At 36.2% G+C, this 22,496-nt stretch overlaps 1 protein-coding gene across 2 annotated transcripts in view; it reads left to right on the top strand.

Annotated features, from left to right (window-relative positions):
* Positions 1-856: 856 nt before the first annotated feature.
* Positions 857-22,496, top strand: part of LOC105057542 (phospholipase D zeta 1) — a 32,397-nt gene continuing 10,757 nt past the window's right edge. For both annotated transcript variants that reach the window (XM_073248538.1, XM_073248537.1), the window contains exons 1-15: positions 857-1,216; positions 3,579-3,680; positions 4,511-4,632; positions 5,618-5,759; positions 6,222-6,392; positions 8,939-9,112; positions 11,383-11,625; positions 11,722-11,838; positions 13,840-13,979; positions 14,100-14,249; positions 14,392-14,548; positions 14,643-15,179; positions 15,637-15,747; positions 21,813-21,959; positions 22,035-22,232. In XM_073248538.1, the coding sequence (XP_073104639.1) occupies positions 1,001-1,216; positions 3,579-3,680; positions 4,511-4,632; positions 5,618-5,759; positions 6,222-6,392; positions 8,939-9,112; positions 11,383-11,625; positions 11,722-11,838; positions 13,840-13,979; positions 14,100-14,249; positions 14,392-14,548; positions 14,643-15,179; positions 15,637-15,747; positions 21,813-21,959; positions 22,035-22,232 (2,727 nt within the window). In that variant the 5' untranslated portion in view covers positions 857-1,000. The remainder of the gene's footprint in view (positions 1,217-3,578; positions 3,681-4,510; positions 4,633-5,617; positions 5,760-6,221; positions 6,393-8,938; positions 9,113-11,382; positions 11,626-11,721; positions 11,839-13,839; positions 13,980-14,099; positions 14,250-14,391; positions 14,549-14,642; positions 15,180-15,636; positions 15,748-21,812; positions 21,960-22,034; positions 22,233-22,496) is intronic.

Genomic DNA, 22,496 nt, shown 5'->3' with positions numbered 1-22,496 from the left:
TATTATTATGTAATTAAAATCTCTAATATTATCTTTTTTTTATATTTTATTTTTTATCTATCTTTTTCTCATCCCATAACCCTAATGGAGAAAAAAGAAAAGTCCACTTCCCTCGATAGTTTTTACCATTTCCTCCCACCATCCCATTCCTTCATAGCCCCCTTCCCTCTATGACCCAACATTCTTTCTTATTTCTCACCATCCCATGTCACTAAACTCTCCCCAAGCATCTCTCTCTCAGATCTTTCATCTTTCATCTTTTTTTTCTTCATCCCTAAAACTTCAATGAAAAAAGAAAAAAAATCCCTTCTTTTTATGATCCCATCCATCTTTTTTTACTCAGTTCTTGTCTCCACTCTTTATTACTCGTTTTCCATCGCCTTCTCCCAACTCTTCCCATTCCAAATCTCATTACCTCCACGATTCATCCTCTTCAAAAAAGAGAGGTCAGAAGATAATTATAGAAGAAAAAAAAAAGAAAAAAAAATTATTATTTTTATCATATCAATATTTTTTAAATTTTAATATCATATAATCACTTTAATCTTTTGATGAGAAAAAATCATCCAAATTATGTCTGAAAATAATATTAAATGATTTGATTATTTGAAACTAAACTTTAATAATTTACAGTTTAAGAATATCTGATTAATTTAAGGATCAGAATCATAATTTGTCCTAAATATTAAAAATACCTTCCGTCAATGCCACCAAAATTCCCCCATGTGGTCTGCTCTGCACCCCTTAACTTCAAAAATCAACTTAATAACGTGAAGTCGTTACGGAACGTTAAACGACCTTTGCCGGCTCCACCGGTCCCTCTCTCCTCCCTATATATCCAGCGATCTCCATCACGGTTTGAAAAGTCCCAAGTCTTATTTCGTCTCGTGCAAGGAAACCAAAGAGGACGGAAGAGAAATCCAAAAGAACTTTTGCCTGTTTTTTTGGTTGCGGGAAAGGAGTCTTTCTTGCGGAGCCACGGATTCATCTCACTCCTTCTATGTCTTCCGATCCATTCACCTCCGAAGGGGGCCACCGCTACGTCAAGATGCAGTCGGAGCCGACCCTCGCCTCCTCCCACTCCTTCCGGCAGCCGGAGCACCCCAAAATCTTTGATGAATTGCCCAAGGCCACCATCATCTCCGTGTCGCGGCCCGACGCCGGCGATATCAGCCCCATGCTCCTCTCCTACACCATCGAAGTCCAGTACAAACAGGTTCTCGTTCTTTCCCCTTCATTTTTTCCGAGTAGTTTTGGGTGTTATGTGGCGGGCGCTTGTTTTTCGATGAACTCTGGCCGTTTCTTGAGTTTTTATGCGATGTTTGTTGCAAAAGACGGGAATTAGGGCTGGGTTTGATGCCGGTTGGGTGATTTTTGTGATTTTTGGTGAGTTTGCTCATCAAGATTGCTCCGTTATGGCGTACGTTAGTGAGTCATGGCGGGGCCGATGCTAACTGGCAGGTGTTTTCCCCCCAAGATTGCTTCTTTATCGATTACGTTAGTGAACTTAGATTCTTCCTGCTCTGTTAAACCTGAAGTGATTCAGTTCTGTTCTTTTGGTTATTCATGCTGAATTTTATATTGGTAGAGTGAGCAGTTTATTGGTTTGGCAGCATGAAGATTTGGTGTTCTCGGTGCTGGGTGTTATGTTATGTGCGGGAGACACTTTTGCATTGAGGAATGCCATCTGTATGCAAGCTTTAGATGAGGCTATCGACATGATCATGAACCCGAGGTCATATTCCACTTCAGGGGAGATGAGCATGTCATTGCCAAGTGGGCCCTGCATGACATTAGAATATTCCTTGCCCCTTCACATTGCAGTCTATTCATTCCTCATATCATTAACTGTTTTGATGATTTTTGATTCTTTCCCAATTAAGTTTTGCCATTTGGACATGAAAAGAACATAATAATCTGAAGTTGTACCACAGGAGCACCTTGAGTTAGCTTCATCCCTCATGCTAATTTAACTCCATTTGCCCACGTTCTCAGTTAGAGTTGTGTTGCACTAATGCACTAAGGAATCATTCTGAAGAGACTTAATTTCTGTGACCTTGATATGATAAGCAGGATATAAAATGTGGATGTAGAGGGAAACCTTTGGATGTGGAGTTCTTATCCAACTGTCGATGCCCTTTTCCTAGTCTGTGTGAATTAGGTTTCAAAGCTGAAAGTTGATGATAAGCTTTTCCCATTCTAGTTATATAGGCATAGGGTGATCCGTTCCGCACACAAGTTTCAGATAATGATATATCATGAAGAACAATGTTGGCAATGAAGTTACCAGAAGGAATATTGCAAACATATACATTTGGGGTAAAAAAGTTTCTTTTTATTTCATCCCCATCAAGGTGTCAAGAATTGACAAATAGAAATTCTAAATTCTGAAACAATACAACTTGTATTAGCATAGATTGGACTTGACGTAGACTAGATAGACTTGTGCAATAGAACTTCTCACTATAGTAATAGAGTCTGTGATTAGTAATTGCTATTCCAGCATCAGAGAATTTAACTCAGCACTTTTCACATCTAAAATTACCATTAAAAAGCAATGCATAAGGCACTAAAATGTATTGGGCCAAGAGGAAGAGCAAAAAAGAAGGATATATCTGAAATGCAATTAATGTTGTTTTGTAACTTAAATTCTCAATTTATCAATTAGGAACAAGCAAGTTTTTAAGTCCTGTTTCTGTGAGAAAACAAGATTAGAATGGGTCAAACCATCGAGACAGAAGAAAAAGGAAAGAAAGAAAGGAAGGAAAGATGAAGAAAAGGAAAAATGCTAGGAATGAAGAAGAAGGAAAAGGAAAGAAAGAAGTAGAAAAAAAGGAAGGAAAGAAAGAAAAAAAGAAAAGATAAAGAAGAAAAAAAGGGAAAAATATAAAGAAAGGGATTAGAAAAAGAAGGAAAAAGGAAAGGAAAGATAGGAAGGTAGAAGAAAAAGAGAGGAAGGAAAGAAAGAAGGAAAAGAAGAAGGGAAGAGAGACATGGGATATCCATTAGGATGTATGATCATGATTGCAGTTGGGACTGGGTGGGACAGTAGGGCATCCCGTTCTATGGAGAAACCAGGATACCCCCATCCTATGGGATTTAAAACCTAGGGAGCCAGTATATTTTGTTTAGGATTTCTGTTTTGCATGATTGCCAAAAGTAGATGGATTTTTGACTTGATGTGCCTTTGCCTTCTTCAGATTGGTTTAATTTCTTGAGAGCTAATTCTTTTCTATTTATTACCTTCTTTATTTTCTTGATTGATAATGTTTGGCGTTTGATTTTATTGTGTCATGCATAATGCAATTAGGTTGCTTTTGTATTATTTTAAGTTATTGGAGTTCCATTAAGTTTAATCTGAACAAGGAACCACTTATTCTTTTGAGGAAAAATTATGGGTTTATGCTAACAAAACATTAGATGCTATGCTAAACCAGCTGCTTTGATATCTTAATATTTATCTGGTTCTCTAAAGGATGATATATAGGCTTCTATTTGCTTTTCTCAACTTGCATAATTTTGTATTTTGGTATATGTATATACATCATCTGGTTAACTTGTATAATTCTGTTCATCAGTTTAAATGGCGTTTACTGAAGAAAGCCTCGCAAGTTTTCTATCTACATTTTGCTTTGAAGAAACGAGCATTGATTGAGGAATTCCATGAGAAGCAAGAGCAGGTGGTTGAAAATCTCCATTTACTAGATTTCTTTTCCTAATTCCATTTCTTCCATTAGAGCATAATTCCTTGGATGACTTTTTCCTGTATTATTTAAGTATCGTTGCTGGCTGTGTTTTAGGCTAGTTCTTCCATGTGTAAGCTATTGGCCTAGCCATTGATGTTTCTGATGGTTGGACATTCTGAAACTAATTCTCAAATATTCATCAAAGTTTTCTCTATTCTATCCAATCTTGTAAGGAATACCTTTTCTTCTTGCTCTTCAAATAATTTGCAATTTTGGATCAGTGTGTTTTCCTTGAAACTCCTTGGAGGATTGCTGAACTTTGTCTTTTTTATAGAATGTTTCTACAATGCTCGTTAATTTATTTCTTGTAATTCATTTTTTCTCTCCAAATATTTTCTTCCAGTTATTCTGGTTCTTTTGCCAAATTGTGAAGTGGTGTTCCTATGGCATCATACCTATCTTTGAACATCATAAGTGTACCAGAAACATGTTGCCCATGCCTACAAATTTGAATTTTCTAACTTGATGACCATACCTGAAACATGTTGCCTATGCCTACAAATTTGAATTTTCTATATCACTTCCTATATTTCATAGAAGCATGCTACTTATTCTTGAGGATTACAGGCATCTTTCCATTGGTTCTATCTGTTTACATTTCTGATATCACTTCTTGTGCACTCAACCCATCTCGATAGCTATTTGTAATTGAATGTTGACTTGGATATATGGAATACAGTGGAAAAAACCTTTTAATTTTTTTTTTAATGTGCATGACATGTATGTAAATTTAATCAGCTTTTCCTGTAAAATTTTTATTGAAGGTTAAAGAATGGCTTCAAAATCTCGGTATAGGGGAGCATACACCAGTTGTACAAGATGATGATGAAGCTGATGATGAGCATGTTCCTATACATCATGAGGAAAGCTATGTATCTAAAAATAGGTAACTTGTAATGTCCACAGAAAAAACACAAAGCATACTGCCATCATCAACATATAAGCACAAAATTGTATCCCGCTACCTTGTAAAAACTTTTGACAATGCATGACATCCCATGATATTGCATTAGGGCTCTTCCAATGATGGTTCTGTTTCTATTCACTGCTTACACAACCAATCGAAAAAAAAAAAAAATCTGATCTTACAAAGTGCATTTAAAAATGTCTTTCTTGTACCCTCTGCACTGTTTAGTCACATGAAGACAATCTCATTCGCATTATAGTGGTTTGATAAATTAACATTATTATGAACCAAATAGAAAACCAGAGCTTCCCTACATTTTCTTCATTTAAGTTCAATGAAAAAGTTAAATTGATTACTTTCACTGGCAGACTTGCTGAATCTCCCATAGTTTTCAGGCACAATGGATGCTTCTAGAGGCTTTGGTTTATTGAAAGGCAAACTGTCTGTCCACTTTTCTAGTGACATTCAACCAAGTCAGAAAACACAAGGAGCCCAGTAGAATTTCATTTGGTGGAAGTTCTGTTCTTTCTTTCTGGTTTCCAGTTTCCATTCGATCTTTTGTCAGTGTTGGTTAACATATGCATGCTTTATCCCATCAATATGAGATCAACTACCTTGTCAACCTGCACTCTTATTCTTGAACTTTGGTGAACCAACTAGCGAGTGCCAACATATATTAAAACTTTTTTCCTGCTCCTCTGATTCTGATATTTCTTTCAATATTCTTCTAGTGCCTCATTATCACTTTAAGATATTTCAAATATATGTTGGCATTTGGCAATTTACTGAAGTGTTGTCTATTTATCTACTTTCATATGGTCTGATATAAATTATCTATGGAAAGAAAAATGATTAAGTAAAAACCAACTATACATTACATACAATTTACCATGCCATATAATTGGGCATCATATACCGTTTTCTTGTTAAATACCATTACTAAGAATGTTCATTCTTTGTGCAGAAATGTGCCTTCTAGTGCTGCATTTCCAATCATTCGACCACAACTAGGAAGGCAACACTCTATATCACACAGGGCAAAGGTGGCTATGCAAGGGTATTTAAATCACTTTTTGGGGAATTTGGATATTGTGAATTCTCATGAGGTAAGCTTGGCCTCTGTTTGACATGATATATGTTATTACAATTTGGTGTCAATGTGTCCTTTGAATGGTGAAAAATATGAGCCTTTTTTAACAGGTTGGATAAACCAACATAATATGATTATGTTCTGTACATTGATACAACTTTTATGCACGTTCTTTGCATTATGTGTCCTCTGTAATTTATTACTGATTGATACTAGTTTTTTCAGAATTCCTCTCAGTAATATGTTTTGCCATCACTTCTTTTTCTTGAAAATTTATTGCTACGGTGTAATATGTTGGACACATTTTGATTCTTTGATTGTGACTAATTTACTTAGTTTCGATGCATAGTCTAGTGGTTTTCTTTGGTAGTTTTCTTTCTCTCTCTCCTTTTTTTTGGAAAAAAGCATAACTATGAAACTGTCCTAGTGTTGATTTTTGGTCATGGTTATGGATTTTATGAGCTTTTATAAATTTCAGGTCTGCAAGTTTTTGGAGGTCTCTAGGTTATCATTTTTGCCAGAGTATGGACCTAAGCTAAAGGAAGATTATGTTACAGTGAAGCATTTGCCAAAAATTCAGAGGGAGGATGATGATAAAAGATGTTCTGCATGCCACTGGTTTAATTGTTGTAATGGCAACTGGCAAAAGGTATTTTATTATATGATTTGCAAGTTACAAGCTCTTAGTTGAGTTAGTCAGCTTGATTATTGTTTTAAAATTTCAAATGTATGACGTGTTCTCAAATTAAAGTATAGAAAAGCTTATTACTGCATGGAGTCATGGACCATATAGCTGTTCAGGTGTTCACATGACAAAATCATGCAGTGCTTGACACAATGGTGTATAAATACAAAGTACAATATTTTGAAACATAAAACCTGAATTTCTACAAAGCATTTTTTTGTCCCATTTTCTCATATGCTGAAACTTGTTTGGACCAATCTTTGTGTTATAACGCCACACGCAAGGCCATCCTGGATAGAACCAGGTTTGGCGGTTTATAGAGGCAGCTGCCTTGTGTAGCGTTAGCATCGGTAATGTGTTGCATAATTTGATGGCACAGAATGGCCCTTTTGAATTTATTTTGTTTGGTAAATAGAGAATAGGTTGCATGGTTTGTATTGCTAACAACCACCTTACCTGCGATCTATGTAGAGGAGAACTCGGGTTGTAGTAAGCTGCAATTGCTGCTGGCCTGGATGGGCACCAGCTAGTGATCATAGGGCTATTCCTGGAAATGTGTTTTCCACGGGTCCAATGACCAGGATGAATGCAACTGAGTAATGTGCCAGCTGAGCTCATCTTGACCGGCCATGATAGTGGCCCTCTATGATGCAGACTGCATCTTTTAACAGTCTGAACAAGAATGGTTCTGGAAGTGAGTAATTGACACTCTTAAAAATTTTAGAAAGCAAAAGTTGTTTTAAATTTTCTATACAGGGCAATGTCAGAATAATGAGATATTTGGACTCCAAAAGTGGGGGGAAAAGAGATAACTAGCTCAATTTTTAAACCAAGTTTGGTTAGCAGTTGGCTATAATAACAACTAAAGATGCTTGAGCCAGAGGTGTTTTTGAAGCACCTGGAAACTGGTATTGGATCACATTAAAAATTTATAGTGGGTATGGAACCTCAAATAATGATCCTAGTGATCAAATCGAGGATCACATTTATTATAGGGAATGCTTATATGTTCCCTTGTGGCCTATAGTTTGCCATAGTTTGCAATCATGCACTTGTTTTACATCTTTGACCCTATAATGTTCCTTTTCTCCAATGTTAATTTAGGTTTGGTCCCCAATTTCAATAGAAACATCCTTTTATAAGCTGGCTTCAATAATATAGTAGAGTACGTCTGTTACAAATTCCTTCCTGAGGTGATCACAATTTTACTATTCTGACCATCCTTCATGGTAATGAGGCAATTCGAGGACTACCGAACCATCCAGAATCAAGCAGCTTGGAGCATGCCAAATCGGATTGAACGATTACTGGGATAGTTTCGCTAGTTGATCTTGTTCTCCTTTTATTAAATAAAAATCCCTCTGCCCTCCAATTCTCTCCCTCTCTCCCGATATCTTGATCTCCTTCTTTCTTGAATCTACTCTCAGGAACCTCTCCCCGCACCCTTCTCTATCGATGCTTCATAGCCATCGATGACTTCATGATGACGACAACTACGAGGTTCGCGCCTCTCCCTCTCTTTTGATTCTACTCTCAAGAGCTTCTTCACCCCTCGCCTCTCCCTCTCAATGCTTTGTTGCCGCCAATGACTTTGTGACGGCGATGCCAGCTGGGGGTGATGGTTCCACGATGATGAGGTACACCCCTTTTTTTCCCCCCCCCCTCTTTTTCCCCTCTCTCTAGTCTCTTCTTCTCCTTCTCCTCCTCCCACTTCCTCTCCCTCCCCCTAGTTCCCGTACACCTTGGCTTGATATGGTACCTAACTGGTCACTGGCCGGTATAACCCTGGTATTGGTTCAGTGAACCTTGGGCAATTATCAGAAGGGGGCCTGTTGAAAATAAAAAGAAGTACTAATGCTGCATGACTTTTATGATAAACGGCTCTTGAACAATTTCATTTTTCATAACATCTTGGCTCCAGTGCATGTGGAAGTGGTTTGCTGCTTTCTCAATTTGATCTGTTGGATGATCATAGTATACCAGATTCATAATCTTATCTAGAAGTTTTCCTTTTTGGGGGATAAGTTGGCAGACTGCTATATATGATTTTATAGTACTTTGTTGACACAGTGCCACATAAAACCTGTAGGATATGGCTGCAGTAGAAAACTATTGCACCATATGCTTCAGTCAATCATACCTTTCAGCATATGTTGCTGGCGTTTGTTAGTTACATATTCATTATTAGCTGAGAAAATAAAAGCAAATACAGTACATTCATATGTCTGTTCTCATGTCCTCTATTATAGTCACAGATGAAATCTCCAAATTTTTTCTTGAAGGCATGAATACGTGGGTTAAATACCTCTTTCACTAATTATATACTTTGAGATGCTGAATTCTGCATGTGAGCATACATGGATGTGTGTATCATCCCCACTTATGCTATAGTGACATGATTTTTAAGAACCTGTAGTTGTGTACATTATATAGATTTCATCTCTTATAGTGCGGTTGCCTATATCAATGTCACATACGAACTGATGAGTTGATTGAATACTCTTTTATAGGTCTGGGCTGTATTGAAACCAGGGTTTTTGGCCTTACTGGAAGATCCTTTGGATACAAAGCTATTAGATATTATTGTTTTTGATGTGTTGCCACCTTCAGATGGAAATAGTGAAGGCAGGGTTTTTCTAGCAAAAGAAACAAAGGAACGTAATCCATTGCGTTTTGGATTTCAAGTAAGTTGCTTTAGATCATTCTTTTAGTATGAGTTCTACTTTCTCCTTGGGCAAAATGTGCAACTACTGTTCAATTTCATTATTCATCTGGTTTGTATTCTTATTTTTCGTTAACTAGTTTATTTAAATCCATGATATTAGCATGTCAATTCTGAAGCATTAGAAGACCGGACCTTCTCCAAATAGTGCATGCTTGAACCATTTTAATCCTTATGAGTGAGCTATGATCCAGATATTCTTATCATCAAACCTAAATCCACATGAAATCTGCATTAACACAGATGTCTTTTTTTGAATGAATCATCAATTCAGGTGCCATTATTTGTTTGCATGATCGAGGCAACAAGCAGAAACTGAGTGCACCAGATCTTAACATCGTGTTTGTCTAATGACTATTGGAACAGATTTGTCCTCTATATTTCTTTGGAAACAAGAAAATTACCTGTTCATATGAAGTTATGTGCCAAATGATTCGACGCCAACCATGAAGATACTAGATCTTCATGAATGGTGCTTGGTTGTTTGTAAGAAGCAAATTGAGTACATAGACCTTCTGAAATCACATTGATAGAAAAGATGTGCGGTAGCATCTATTTATTCCTTGCATAACATAAGTTTTTTCTAGAATAATATTCCTTTGCCAATTTATGCACATTATGGATTTCCAATAAAGCAATCTGTATGAAAACTTGAATTTTGTGAGGAGTTATGCAGGATGCTTTCTTGTGTTCTCTAACTGCACGCTGAACCTCTATATGACAAGAATCTATAGTTAAATTGAAGAAAATAACTATAAAATTCTAATTTTTTACATCAACCTTCTCATTAAATCTTTTTATGAATTCTTAGTAATATTTTTTGATAGAAACATTGATACCTTAATTCAACTGAAACAAGAATGAAAAAGGAGAATACATTTGACCAGTTAAGAGTGATTTGGGTTCCTTCATGATAATGATAGCTGGTGTTGAGAGCGTGAGAGAGATACATATACTGGAACAGATTCTGCGAGAGGCTAGGAAAGCCAATACAGAAAAGTTACTCCACCCAAAATCAAGATTCCCAAATTTGTGGGTTGCCAATCATCTTGTTATTCCAGCCAATCAGATCCAGAAACTTGTGACGTATGAACTCATAACGTTTGCTTTATTGAAGATGAATGAAAAGCAGTCAAGGTTAACAGTCTGGCTGCCAGCTATTGTTTAATGCAAGTACTGATCAGGATGCTCTGAAACGTTAAAGAAATGAATTAAATATGAAAAAGCGAGTTCCGTTTTGCAAAATTAGACGAACATATGCTACATATGAAAGAAAGGTATGAGACTTCTTATTTTTGCTGTTTCATTTGGATTGTATTCATTTTGTCTCTCATGAAATGAATTTATGGATAAGCCTGTTTTGCTCCAAACAAAATATATAATTGCAAAAAAAAAACAAAAGCAAAAGGCATCCTATATTGTCAACTATTTTTTTGAAGGACTGTTTAAAGCAACTTATCAAGACCTAAGATAAGCATTTGGCATTATGTTTCTGATGGAGTCCAAGAGTTTTTCTGAAATTATTTCCTGGATAAAGATAAATTATTAAAATCTAAAAAGGTGCACCCTTTTTTTTTGACAGGATAAAAATCAGAATAATTTACCAGGATCTTTTACTGTTCCTGTACATAGTTCCTTAGCTATTTTATGTTAAGTTTTCCCTCTTTAGTTGTCTACTTTAAATCCATAGTTGATAGCCTTTCCAAAATAACAATTTTTTTTTTTTAATTTTATCCTGACTAAACTATTAGATTGAATAGCATTTTTAGTGCATCAAGGTTTAAATTTTCAATATTGGTTCCAGTACCTTGTTGGTATAGTGTGGTACGGTAAGAACACATGGTGTGCCTGCTCCTGCTGCACAGCAGAATTTAATGTTGTATCATGTGTTGCTATGCTACTATATTGAGAGGCATGGGTACCTTACTGATATGGTGCAATACAGTTTGACCATCACAAACCAATATGCACCAGTACACCAATTTGTGGCTTGAATATATCTGATATCTGTTATATGAAAGTACTGTAACTTTCAGAAGCCACAGAAGCCAATAGGTATTGATATTTTGGAACTATATGCATTTAATTAGTGTGAGTTAGAATGTACTTTGATTAACTTAGCACTTACTTTTCCATAAGTTTCTGTAAGAAACTACTAAGTTATGGTTGTCTGACTATAATTAAGATTGCATGATTTAAGTTTGATCTCTAATGAACAATACATCTCAGTAGGTATCTTGCGGGAGCAGAACTATAAAGTTAAGAGTGAGAACTAATGCTAAGGTAATGGATTGGGTTGCTGCAATTAATGATGCTGGATTACAGCCTCCAGAAGGCTGGTGCTATCCTCACCGATTTGGTTCTTTTGCACCACCAAGGGGTTTGACCGAAGATGGTAGTCAGGTTCAATGGTTCATTGATGGGCAAGCTGCATTTGAGGCAATTGCTTCTTCCATTGAAGAAGCAAAATCGGAGGTATGCTTTCTTGTTTGTTTTCAAAATATCAATTTACAATTTGCAGTTTGTTAACTCAATTCGTGGAAGTCTAAGATGATTGGAAGTTCAATGCAGATATTCATTACTGACTGGTGGCTGTGCCCAGAATTATATCTACGACGTCCTTTTAGTGTTCATGGATTTTCCCGACTTGATGCTTTGCTAGATGCAAAAGCTAAGCAAGGTGTTCAGGTATTACCTACACAATGCTATTGTTACCTTCTTAAGTTTGTTCCTGGCTTATGTCTTGTGCAAGATTCATGAGTCGTTGATGTTGTAATTGTGCAATAATTTCTTGGCTTTGGGGAACTTATTTACATGAGACATGCTGCCATTCTTGTGGGTTTCTAGTAGTCAAGATTCTAGCAACTGTCCCAACAGGGATATGTGTGGTGACAATAACTTCCATGTCACATAAGAAACCTAAGTCTGGTGTTTATGTGTTATCATGCTTCCATTTTTTTAATGGATATGCAAGCTTGCGTGATTAAATTGACAATGTATGTGACAGCTTTTTTGGAATTAATTTCAAACGTATGCTCTGGGATGATGTGTCGTCATATATTTTATGTCAAGAATACAGTAGGTTTATAATGTGCGGAAGAACATGAGATAATTATATCAATGATATCCATCATCATTTACCTATTGATTGGAATTCCCAGGTACTTTTTGGATAGCATCAATAATATGATCTCTCACACTATCTTATATGAAATTTAGTTCTCTAGATTAGGGAGTTCTGTGATATCTTCATAGTCTTGGCTGGTTGACTAGTTAATGAAAGGAGCTAGCATATAGAGTTACAAATATTGCAGTTGTTGACAGGAGCTCCTTGTTTATACAAACTTCTAACCAATTATATCCACTGCTTTCTTTAAGAAAAAATCAATTTGAATCTACCTTCATACTCATCTCATAAAACTCAACCTTTATTGAGTTGTCCACTGGAGGAAGGGAAGACAAAAGCGTATATGAGAGAGAGAGTTTCTTCTTCTCTCCATGGTGCGTGTTATCTTCATTTAGTGGCAGGATCTTTTCTTAATTATGCAGGATTGGCTTTTCCATCTCCGGTGGCAAAATATTTCCTTGTTAGGATATTTTTTCTTGTCACCTTTCTAGCATGGTATAAATTTTTTACTCTATCAGTTTGAACCCACCAGGCTGTTAAAGATGAGAGGGATTGATAGCGACCTAAAATTTGGTGTTTGAGGACAACTTGGTTAACTTTTGTGCTTTTAAATTAAGAAAGCTGAGATAATGTTGGTAGCTCCAATCCAGCTCTATTTTATGCCTTTATTGAACACAATCTTCACCCCCTTGCTCTTCCACTTTTGTTTCCACCGGAATTTTATTATTTATAGATGTTTGGTTTCTTCTCAGGAAATTCCATAACTATTCATAGTTGGAATCCTCATTTAGTATGCTTTTTGCCTATTTAATCTTTAAATAATTAATTTTTATATACAGTTTAGTACTATTTTATTTTTTTTTGGATAAGAAGAGCACTCATACGCGTCTAGTATGAATACAACCAAAAGAGTCAAAACATGAGATATCCTGAAGCGCCATAGGTATGGTAGTTGCATCATTCTAGAAGAACCTATCGAGTGCTCGCGACAAAGGTGGCCGCCCAATTAGTAGCACTATTTGCCTCTCGGTAGACATGCCTGACGTCCATAGAGGTGAACTCCCCCACTAGTCTCCAAATGTCCTACAAGAGTGGGTGCATAGTAGTCGCCCTCATGCGCATTTGCATCTAAGTGACCATAGTGGCAGAGTCCCCCTCAATTAGTAAGCGGGTGGCCCAATATCTGCCTCGCATGTGAAATGTCACACCCAGGCTGACCACAACTTAGCACCTGGAACAGTGATATCAAAAAGATGGCTTCCTCCTACTTCCACAAGTCTGGAGTTCGAGCCTCGAATCAAACTTGGTACTTACTACTTGTCATCAACAATATTTACAAAATATTGTAATCGATCCATCCATTGAGTTGATTATGATCATACTGTTGTTTTCACAATTCCTTTCCATCATTTTCATGTTTTAATTAGGGAACCTATGCTTTTTTTTTTGTCTCGTGTCATGCAACATCTATTTGCAAACTCAGCCTCTATTTGTAAATTTAGAGGGTAATAGAATTACATTCTAATTGCTTTTAGTTGGGGTTGTTTTTTGATGATTTGCAGATCTACATCCTTCTTTACAAAGAAGTTGCTCTTGCCTTAAAAATCAACAGTGTATACAGTAAGCGAAGACTACTTAATATTCATGAGAACGTGAAAGTTCTACGCTATCCAGATCATTTCTCAACTGGCGTCTATTTGTGGTATGAAATTGTACTCTAAGATGACTTCTTATATGTTAAAATTGTCTTACATTCTTTATTGATATTTATTTTGATAGCTTTGATTTTATAATTCTTTTAATAATTTATGGTCCTATTTAGGTCCCATCATGAGAAAATTGTGATTGTTGATAATCGGATATGCTTCATTGGGGGACTTGATTTATGCTTTGGTCGTTATGATGACTTCGAGCACAAAGTTGGTGATTTTCCTCCTCTAATCTGGCCTGGAAAGGACTATTATAATCCCAGGTATTCTAATGTGGGTCCTTCAAATGAGCTCATAGGTGGACGACATGCAGTTGATATTTGTCTAAAAAATTCTAAGAATATGATAGGTTATAAATCAATTCTTTGTCCCTCCATGTTGTAATTTCTTTTTACTGAATGTAAGGGAATCTGAGCCAAATTCTTGGGAGGATACAATGAAAGATGAATTGGATCGTGGAAAATATCCTCGCATGCCTTGGCATGATGCCCAGTGTGCTCTTTGGGGACCACCTTGTCATGATGTGGCAAGACATTTCGTTCAACGTTGGAATTATGCTAAGGTTGCTTATCCTGTAATGGTTCAATTTATTTCCAGTGTCATACTTATTTGAGATCCTTATCATATTTTTCTGAGTAATATGATTTCTTTCCCAGAGAAATAAAGCTCCAAATGAGCAAGCAATTCCATTACTGATGCCCCAACACCATATGGTTATTCCACATTACATGGGAAAAGGCAGAGAAATGGATGCCCAAAATAAGCAAGAAGAGATGAACCATAAAGATATAGGAAGGCAGGATTCCTTCTCCTCTCGTTCATCGTGTCAAGACATCCCATTGCTTTTACCTCAAGAGCCTGATGGACCATCAATCTCGAATGGAAGTATAAAGGCTAATGGTTTAGACATAAATTGCAGCCTTTCAGACCATCCAAATAGAACAAGTCAGACCCAGCCCTTTTCTTTTCGGAAGACCAAAGTGCAACAATCAGTTCAGGACATGCAGATGAATGGTTTTGTGGATGATCTTGATTCTGTGCAGCCTCAGAGGGAAATACATTTTGATGGGATTGCACAGCCATCATTTCAGAATTTGGATAAGGAATGGTGGGAAACACAGGAGCGAGGCGATCAAGTTGTCTCTGCTGATGAAGCTAGGCAAGTTGGTCCACTCACCAAATGTAGGTGTCAGGTTGGTATAACTTTAGTTTCTAATGACAGAGGTGATCTAGACTTGATCCTTCCCCCTCTGATGGATTCAAATTATATCATTTTATACATCTAATATATATGTGGATGCCTGAGAAGTTAATTGGACTAAACTACTGCTTAACACATAAACATGTACCGCTAAAACTGTTCTGCACTGGCTAGTTATTTATGCCTCCACTTGAGTGCTCGAGGAGCATTTTTTGATAACATTGTTAGTATTTGACACGGGCACAGGATACTTATATTGATGGAGCATTTTGAAATTGTGCTAACTATTTATAATCTTAACTCAATTTTTTTGATTTTCTATTCTATTCCAAGGATTTGCAATTCTTACCTTTCCATATCTGCAAGAAAAATTGATTCATTTTATTAGAATTTGATATGTGTATTGTCTACTACTAACTTAAATTTTTGAAATCACTTTTTGAGTGTAGGTTATTAGAAGTGTCGGCCAATGGTCTGCTGGTACAAGCCAAACTGAAGAGAGCATTCATAATGCCTACTTTTCTGTCATTGAAAAAGCAGAGCACTTTATATATATTGAGGTGAGGACTATTTGTTTCTGTATAGCTGTTGGCTGTGAGTTCCTACTCTAATTGTTTAACTGACCTTGATTAAGAACTACACGTGGCTGCCTTGGTAAAATAATAAGTTTGAAGTGCTAGTATAAATCCTTATCAAGTTTATTTTGAAGCTCCAAGCAGAATGATTTTCCAGTTAAGGAATAAGAAGTCTGTTATTGTAGTGTCATGCAATGTAGGATTAATAGATACTGCAAGTTGCATTCCATGCCTATATTTGATACATATCAGATCCAAGTACTTTTTGGATACAGCTAGGATACATGTCAGATATCTTTTCTAAAGTCAAAAGGGTTTTTCTGCATATAACTCCTTCCTTTATATGTCAATTGTGTATAATGACCCTTTATTTACATATTTCTAGATGAATATCTCCCTTTTTTCAGAAATGCCCAAGAGGACCCTAATCTAACCATCCATTAGCTGTAGTTGAAATTCTGCATTCCTTCCCATGCCTCTTCTCTATCGACCCTTTTGGAGTTTCTAGCTAGTGAGCTATTCATGCTCCTTGATGCAACCAACATCGGGCTAGATCTCCTCGTTGCCACTATTGCTATGGTTAAGGTCTTGATTCTATGTCATGACTCAATAAATAACGACAGGAGTAGCTGACCGGGTAAAAACTTAAAAAGGTGGATTAAGGAGAGACATGAGATAGTGAATATTCCATTATGGCTATTGGAAAGTAAAATTGGGTATCCTATCAGGAAGTTTCTAAGATAAAGAAGATATTAATCTGCAAATATGTTAATAAAAAGTCTTTATATGCAATTAATCTACAAAGGAAGGGCTCATGAGAGAACTTGATAAAAAATGGCTCTAGATACTTCGTAAATATGCTCAAGATGCTTCCTAATGCCTCTACGAAAGGGAGAGGGCTTTTATTTTTTTTGATAAATGTTACCCTATTAAATTTGGATGGTTTGTTTGAGAGTTTGTGATGTTGGCATTATTGTTTGAAGTTGTGATTGTGGTTTATGGATTTGAATGATGACCAAATAATGGAGTTACTTGATATTGGTGTTATTATATATGTATGGACTATGACATTGTGATGAATCATCGTCTTTTGATGCTTCTTTTATGTATACACACATCGCACTACGTGCATATTCATATACATGCATATACACACATACTTTTATATATTCCAATCATATCATATTCTATTTATAGCTAAACTAGGTTATGGTATGTCTTGGATTTAGGTGAATGATGATGCCTTTTATGGCTTATATGTACCTACACTAACAAATAATCCATTTTTTTGACTATTGTCCTTTATGTGCTTGCACATCATATCTCATCTAAACTCTTGGTTAAAATCTGCATATACATATACATACACAGCTTGCCATGCTGCCCATACCACTTGATATGAGCCATACAGTATTGGGATAAATTGGTAAGAAACTCAACTTTGAGTCAGTACGAGACCTGTAATATCCCATATGGAGGCGTACCAACATGTTGAGGTGTACTTATTAGTCTTATTTGTAACGGGGCATACCGAGGTGCATACTAGCTTGTATCGAAGCGTACCAATCTGCACCGAGGCGTATCAGGATAAAAATGGAGAAAAATAGTTAGAGAGATTTTGATACAGAGTGGGTACTATATCGTATCAAACCAATAAGATACCGATACAGTACCCATCTACCCAATAGGAGATTGCGGACCTTGTATACGTATATACATATGCATACACACACATACACATGCACATATACTGTGACATATTCCAATCATATCATATTCTATTTACAGCTTAGGTTATTGTATGTCTTGGACTTAGGTGAATGATGATGTCTTTTATGGCTTGTATGTTCCTACACTAACAAATAATGCATTATTTTGAGTATTGTCCTCCATGTGCCTGAACATCATATCTCATCTGAGCCCTTGGTTAAAATCTGGTCATAAATGTAAAATGCAACAACTAACTAAACTAAACTACATGAAACAAAAATGTAAGGCCTAAGGCTGGCTCTATGTATCCCTCCCAAAAATCTTCATCAAGAAACACATCCTTCATATCCATCTAGGTGGCAAAACTTGACCCATGTCTAAGAAGCTTGGCTTAGGTAGGCATTTTTATTATCTGAAATTCTAGGTTAACTCAAACCTAACCAAAATATGGGTCATGTTCAATTTGGGACATTTGAACCCAATGGCTTAACAAGTTCAATTGATCTGAAGGAACCATAGAGGCCAAGGCACAACTTCCAAGCCCTAGATGTCAAATTTGAGCCACTAAATTTTGTTGATATTATTATGAGATGACTTCTACTCCAATAGGATAACATTTTCATTGGTATTTAGCAAGGTCTGTAAAATCGATACTTGGTAACCATAATGGCACATTACCAGTTTAGTATGTACGATCATATGGTACAATACATGCCCTGTATTGACACGGACTCTAAAACAATTTTTACCCTCCAGCCATGTTACCACCCAAAACCCAATAGTACACATGTTGGTAGGTTTTACATCTCAATGGGATGAGGGCATCCCGGCGAGATGAGGGTGTCCTAGTTGTCCCGTCCCATTCCTATGAGAAAATGGGACCAAGTAAGAAAAAGAAAAGAAAGAAAGGAAGGAAAGATGAAGAAAAGGAAAAGGTGAAAGCAATGAAGATGAAAAATGAAAGAAAGAAAGGAAGGAGAAAAATAAATGAAGGAAAGGAAAAAAGGAAAGAGAAAGAAGAAGAAAAAGAAAAGAAATAATAAAGGGATGAGAAAAGAAAGAAAAAGGAAAGGAAAGAAATGAATGTAGAAGAAAAAGAAAGAAAATAAGAAAAATAGAGAGAAATAAAAAAAAGAAAGGAGGGAAAGAAGAAGGAAAGAGAGACAGAGGATATCTATCGGGATGCATAACAGGGATCATTGCCAGGATGGGATAGTTGGGCATCTCGTTCTATGGAGAAACCGGGACATCTCCATCCTATGGGATTTAAAACCTTGCAGGTTGGTATTGGATGGTATGGGTATTTGGCTCATATACCTAATTAAACCTTGATAATGTTCTAGTTTTTTACCAGTATGGTTTGATATTTGTTGATACGGACAATTTGGCTTGATATGGCAGACTTTGGCTTACTATTTAGCTATTATACATTGCTGATACCTTCATATCTTATAAACAAATTATAACATTGTCAACATAACATCTATTTAAGTTTATTAATTTTTTTATCTATCTAGATTCTAGGCTATCCCAACCTGCCTTGATTTGCATTCAACTGAGTGAGATCTGGATCCTATTTGGTTGACTTGAGCATTTTTTGACCACACCGAATTGACCTGACCGAAACTAACTAAATGGCACCCAAAAATTGTTGAACATCCTCATTTGGCAACATGAGCAAATATTTCTTCAAAATCTAATAGCAATTCTTATTTAAGCACAATCTGTAAATCTTTCAGAAATTGGTACATATTCAGTAATCATGATGTCTTCTCTAGCAATTGTGCGTTCAATGCCAAACATGCAAGCATGTCTACATGAAGAGATAGCAACTGCTCTTAGTGTTGATTATAAGGCAAGAAACTTGTAATATTGTGATGACCTTGACAAGTGGAAATGCAAACTTGGGTAAGTCTATACTTGTAAGCACTTATAGTTTGGTCATACATGTCTTATAGGTCACCTCTTACATCCTTTGCAAATGGAAGACAAACAAGCTCAGTTCACTAGGTAGGATAATATTCAATAATCAAACAGCTGCTAACGTGTAGCTTTTACATAGTAATCATCACCATTAATAGGAGAGAGATTTGTGTAATTAACATGAATTTACATGGCACAACCCATCACATACAATTAGTTTCATCAAGGCTTAAGTGAATCCCAGCTAAAAAGTTTGAGGCTATGGCCATAATTACACAAGATAGTGGCAAGGAACAGAAACCTAAAAGCAACATCCCTCTAGAAAAAGAGGTTTAATGAAAAAAAAAAAAGGTGAAGAATTAACTACGAATGTAAGGAAGAAGGTAAAAATTGAATGAATTATAGTTGTGTTTGTATTTGATGGCGGCAATGAAAAAATGAGTGGGAGATCAAGGGCTCAAAAATAAGAGAATGAAAATGAAATTAGGAAAATGGTTGCAGTAAGTAGTTGGATAACCAGAGAGCAAGGTGAAGGCCCCACCAATTAAATTTTTGCTGGAGAGTCAACATCTGATATCAAGTGAATAGCTTCTGGTTTTGAGCAGTCCAATAAGACCATGCACTGGCCAATTAGAGAAGGGAGAGCAAATCTCAAAAGGGAGAAAGAAAGCAAAAATAAAGACAGGGAACTAAGAACGCAATGTCAACCTAAATTGTTTGCCTTCAGCTCAGGTGAAGGATGGAGGAGAAACAACCAGAAAAGCAAATTTCTGGCCAAGTTGAGTCAATGCCTGCAATTTCTCAAGGGACATCGAGCAACCTACCTGTGCGGTAAAAGAGAATATTGATCTTTTTTTAAAAAACATGCTCTGATAATTCAGTGAAACATAGAAATACTTAAGAAAATGTTCTTTTCTGTCCAAATTCAATTTGTGCTGTCCCTCTTTTATGATATGAGGCCATATTCAGTTAGTAGATGTGGAAAACAGCTAAATCTGATATAGGCATATAACTGATGTCAATATTGATAATTCATGCCACATGCGGTTAGATATGCTGGAAATATATTATGCAGACTTTACTACTAAATACTTTTGGCTCAAAATAAATATGATTTTATGTGCTTTTGTGTCATTTAACATGAAGCTAGACACCGATGATTTATGATGAGTTTCCTAAATGATTCATGCTTCATTTGGTTTGTTGAGTGAGGCATGTAGGGAATAGAAATTTCAGTTTTGGCCTTATCATAATGTTTGGCTTGCACAAGTAATGAAATCATGATTGCTTTGCAACACCATTCCCCTAAATAGAAGAATTGCAATTGCAATTTAAAATGGTAGGAAATAGGAATCATCATTCCCAGTGGAATAAGAATGTATGATATTTTTGGTATGAATCAAATCATAGTATCTATGACATAAATTGTTTGGTTAACTTTGAATTTAAAATATCTTATTATGTATTGAGAAATAATATTATTTTATTAATATGAATGTTGAACTTGTAAAATAACAACCATTATAGTTGTTGCTTAAAAGTCTATGATGCACCATGACATAAGTATATAGCAAGGTTTGCCATACCGTACCAAACTGACGGTATGGGTTGTATTATACCATGTACTAGTTTGGTATTGGTATGCAGTGTGGGGAGTGTACCAATACTCAGTATGCCAGACTGGCCTCATGTTGACATAGTAACAGGTTGGCACCGGTACGGTGCTCAATACCGAGATAATGAACCTTACTATATAGTGGGTTTTCCAAATAAACAATAACAGTAGTTCTAAATTTGATTTTATTACTCAGTGGAGGGTATATTCAGAAACTTAATATAAGACTTATTATATTCTTAAATATAACTTCCTAAATTAAATGTTCGGAGGGAAATGTAATTCTTTTCTATTCCTATGAAGCATAAGGATTTTTATCTGAAAATCACCCTTTGGTAACAGTTTGGATTCAGATACACCAAATGGGGGGAATGCAGGGAACATGAATGGAAATGGTTTCCATCTTAAGCATATTCCATTTCTTGTTTCTCTCATGAGGATCTTGTAAGCCACTGTTTCCGACTTCCTATTGATTTTGTTCCTGCAGGCATTTCTTGTTTCATTATCTACTTTTTGGGGTTAGATCCTTTCAGACTAATCTTTAATATGAGTCTCCCGACAACATGAATGTTACCTGCCTAAAAAGGTTAGGTGCTTGTTTTATCATAAGTTCATTTAATCAATTTGTTTAGGATAGTTTCTCAAATGATCTTGACACATGAAGTAATCCTGTAATATCTATCCCCCCAATCCCACTCATTTTACACACATGTAAGGATTTCTTGTTGTTTTTTTTTTTTTTGGGTGTGTGTGTTTGCGTAAGTCTGACTATCTGTTAACTCCACTGGCATGTTTTTTCCAGAATCAATTTTTTATATCAGGTCTCTCAGGAGATGATACAATAGGGAACCGTGTCTTAGAAGCATTGTACAGGAGAATTATGCGGGCAGAGAAAGAAAACAGATGTTTCAGGGTTATTATAATCATACCACTATTACCTGGGTTCCAGGTACCATGCCTTGAATAGCTCATCTATGACTGTTTTCTTTCTTATTGGTTGTTATCTGAACATCTTTTGTGATAGGGTGGCATTGATGATGCTGGTGCTGCATCTGTAAGGGCAATAATGCATTGGCAATACCGAACTATTTGCAGGGGTCCAAATTCAATATTGCAGAATCTTTATGATATAATGGGCCCTAAAGCACATGACTACATATCCTTCTATGGTCTTCGAGCTTATGGTAGACTTTATGATGGAGGCCCTGTGGTTACCAATCAGGTGAGGCTCCTTGCACTTGCGATATTTTTGTTTAATCTGGTCTTAGTATCTCGACTGAGAGGTAAAACATAAATGGACTTCTCATGCAGATTCCAGACTTATAGAATATGTCCTATCTGGTCCATGTACTCTATCAAAGCCTCTTGCAATGCATATGCTTTCCTTATAACGGTCATTTGAACTTTAATCTTCCTATGGAAGCTAATTTTAGGAAGTCCATGATAATGCGATAAATAATCATGAGGTTTTGAGAGGTGCTTCACA

The sequence above is a fragment of the Elaeis guineensis genome, chromosome 14, assembly GCF_000442705.2.
Source record: "Elaeis guineensis isolate ETL-2024a chromosome 14, EG11, whole genome shotgun sequence".
Taxonomy (NCBI): Eukaryota; Viridiplantae; Streptophyta; class Magnoliopsida; order Arecales; family Arecaceae; genus Elaeis; species Elaeis guineensis.
This window is presented reverse-complemented; position numbering and strand designations above follow the sequence as displayed.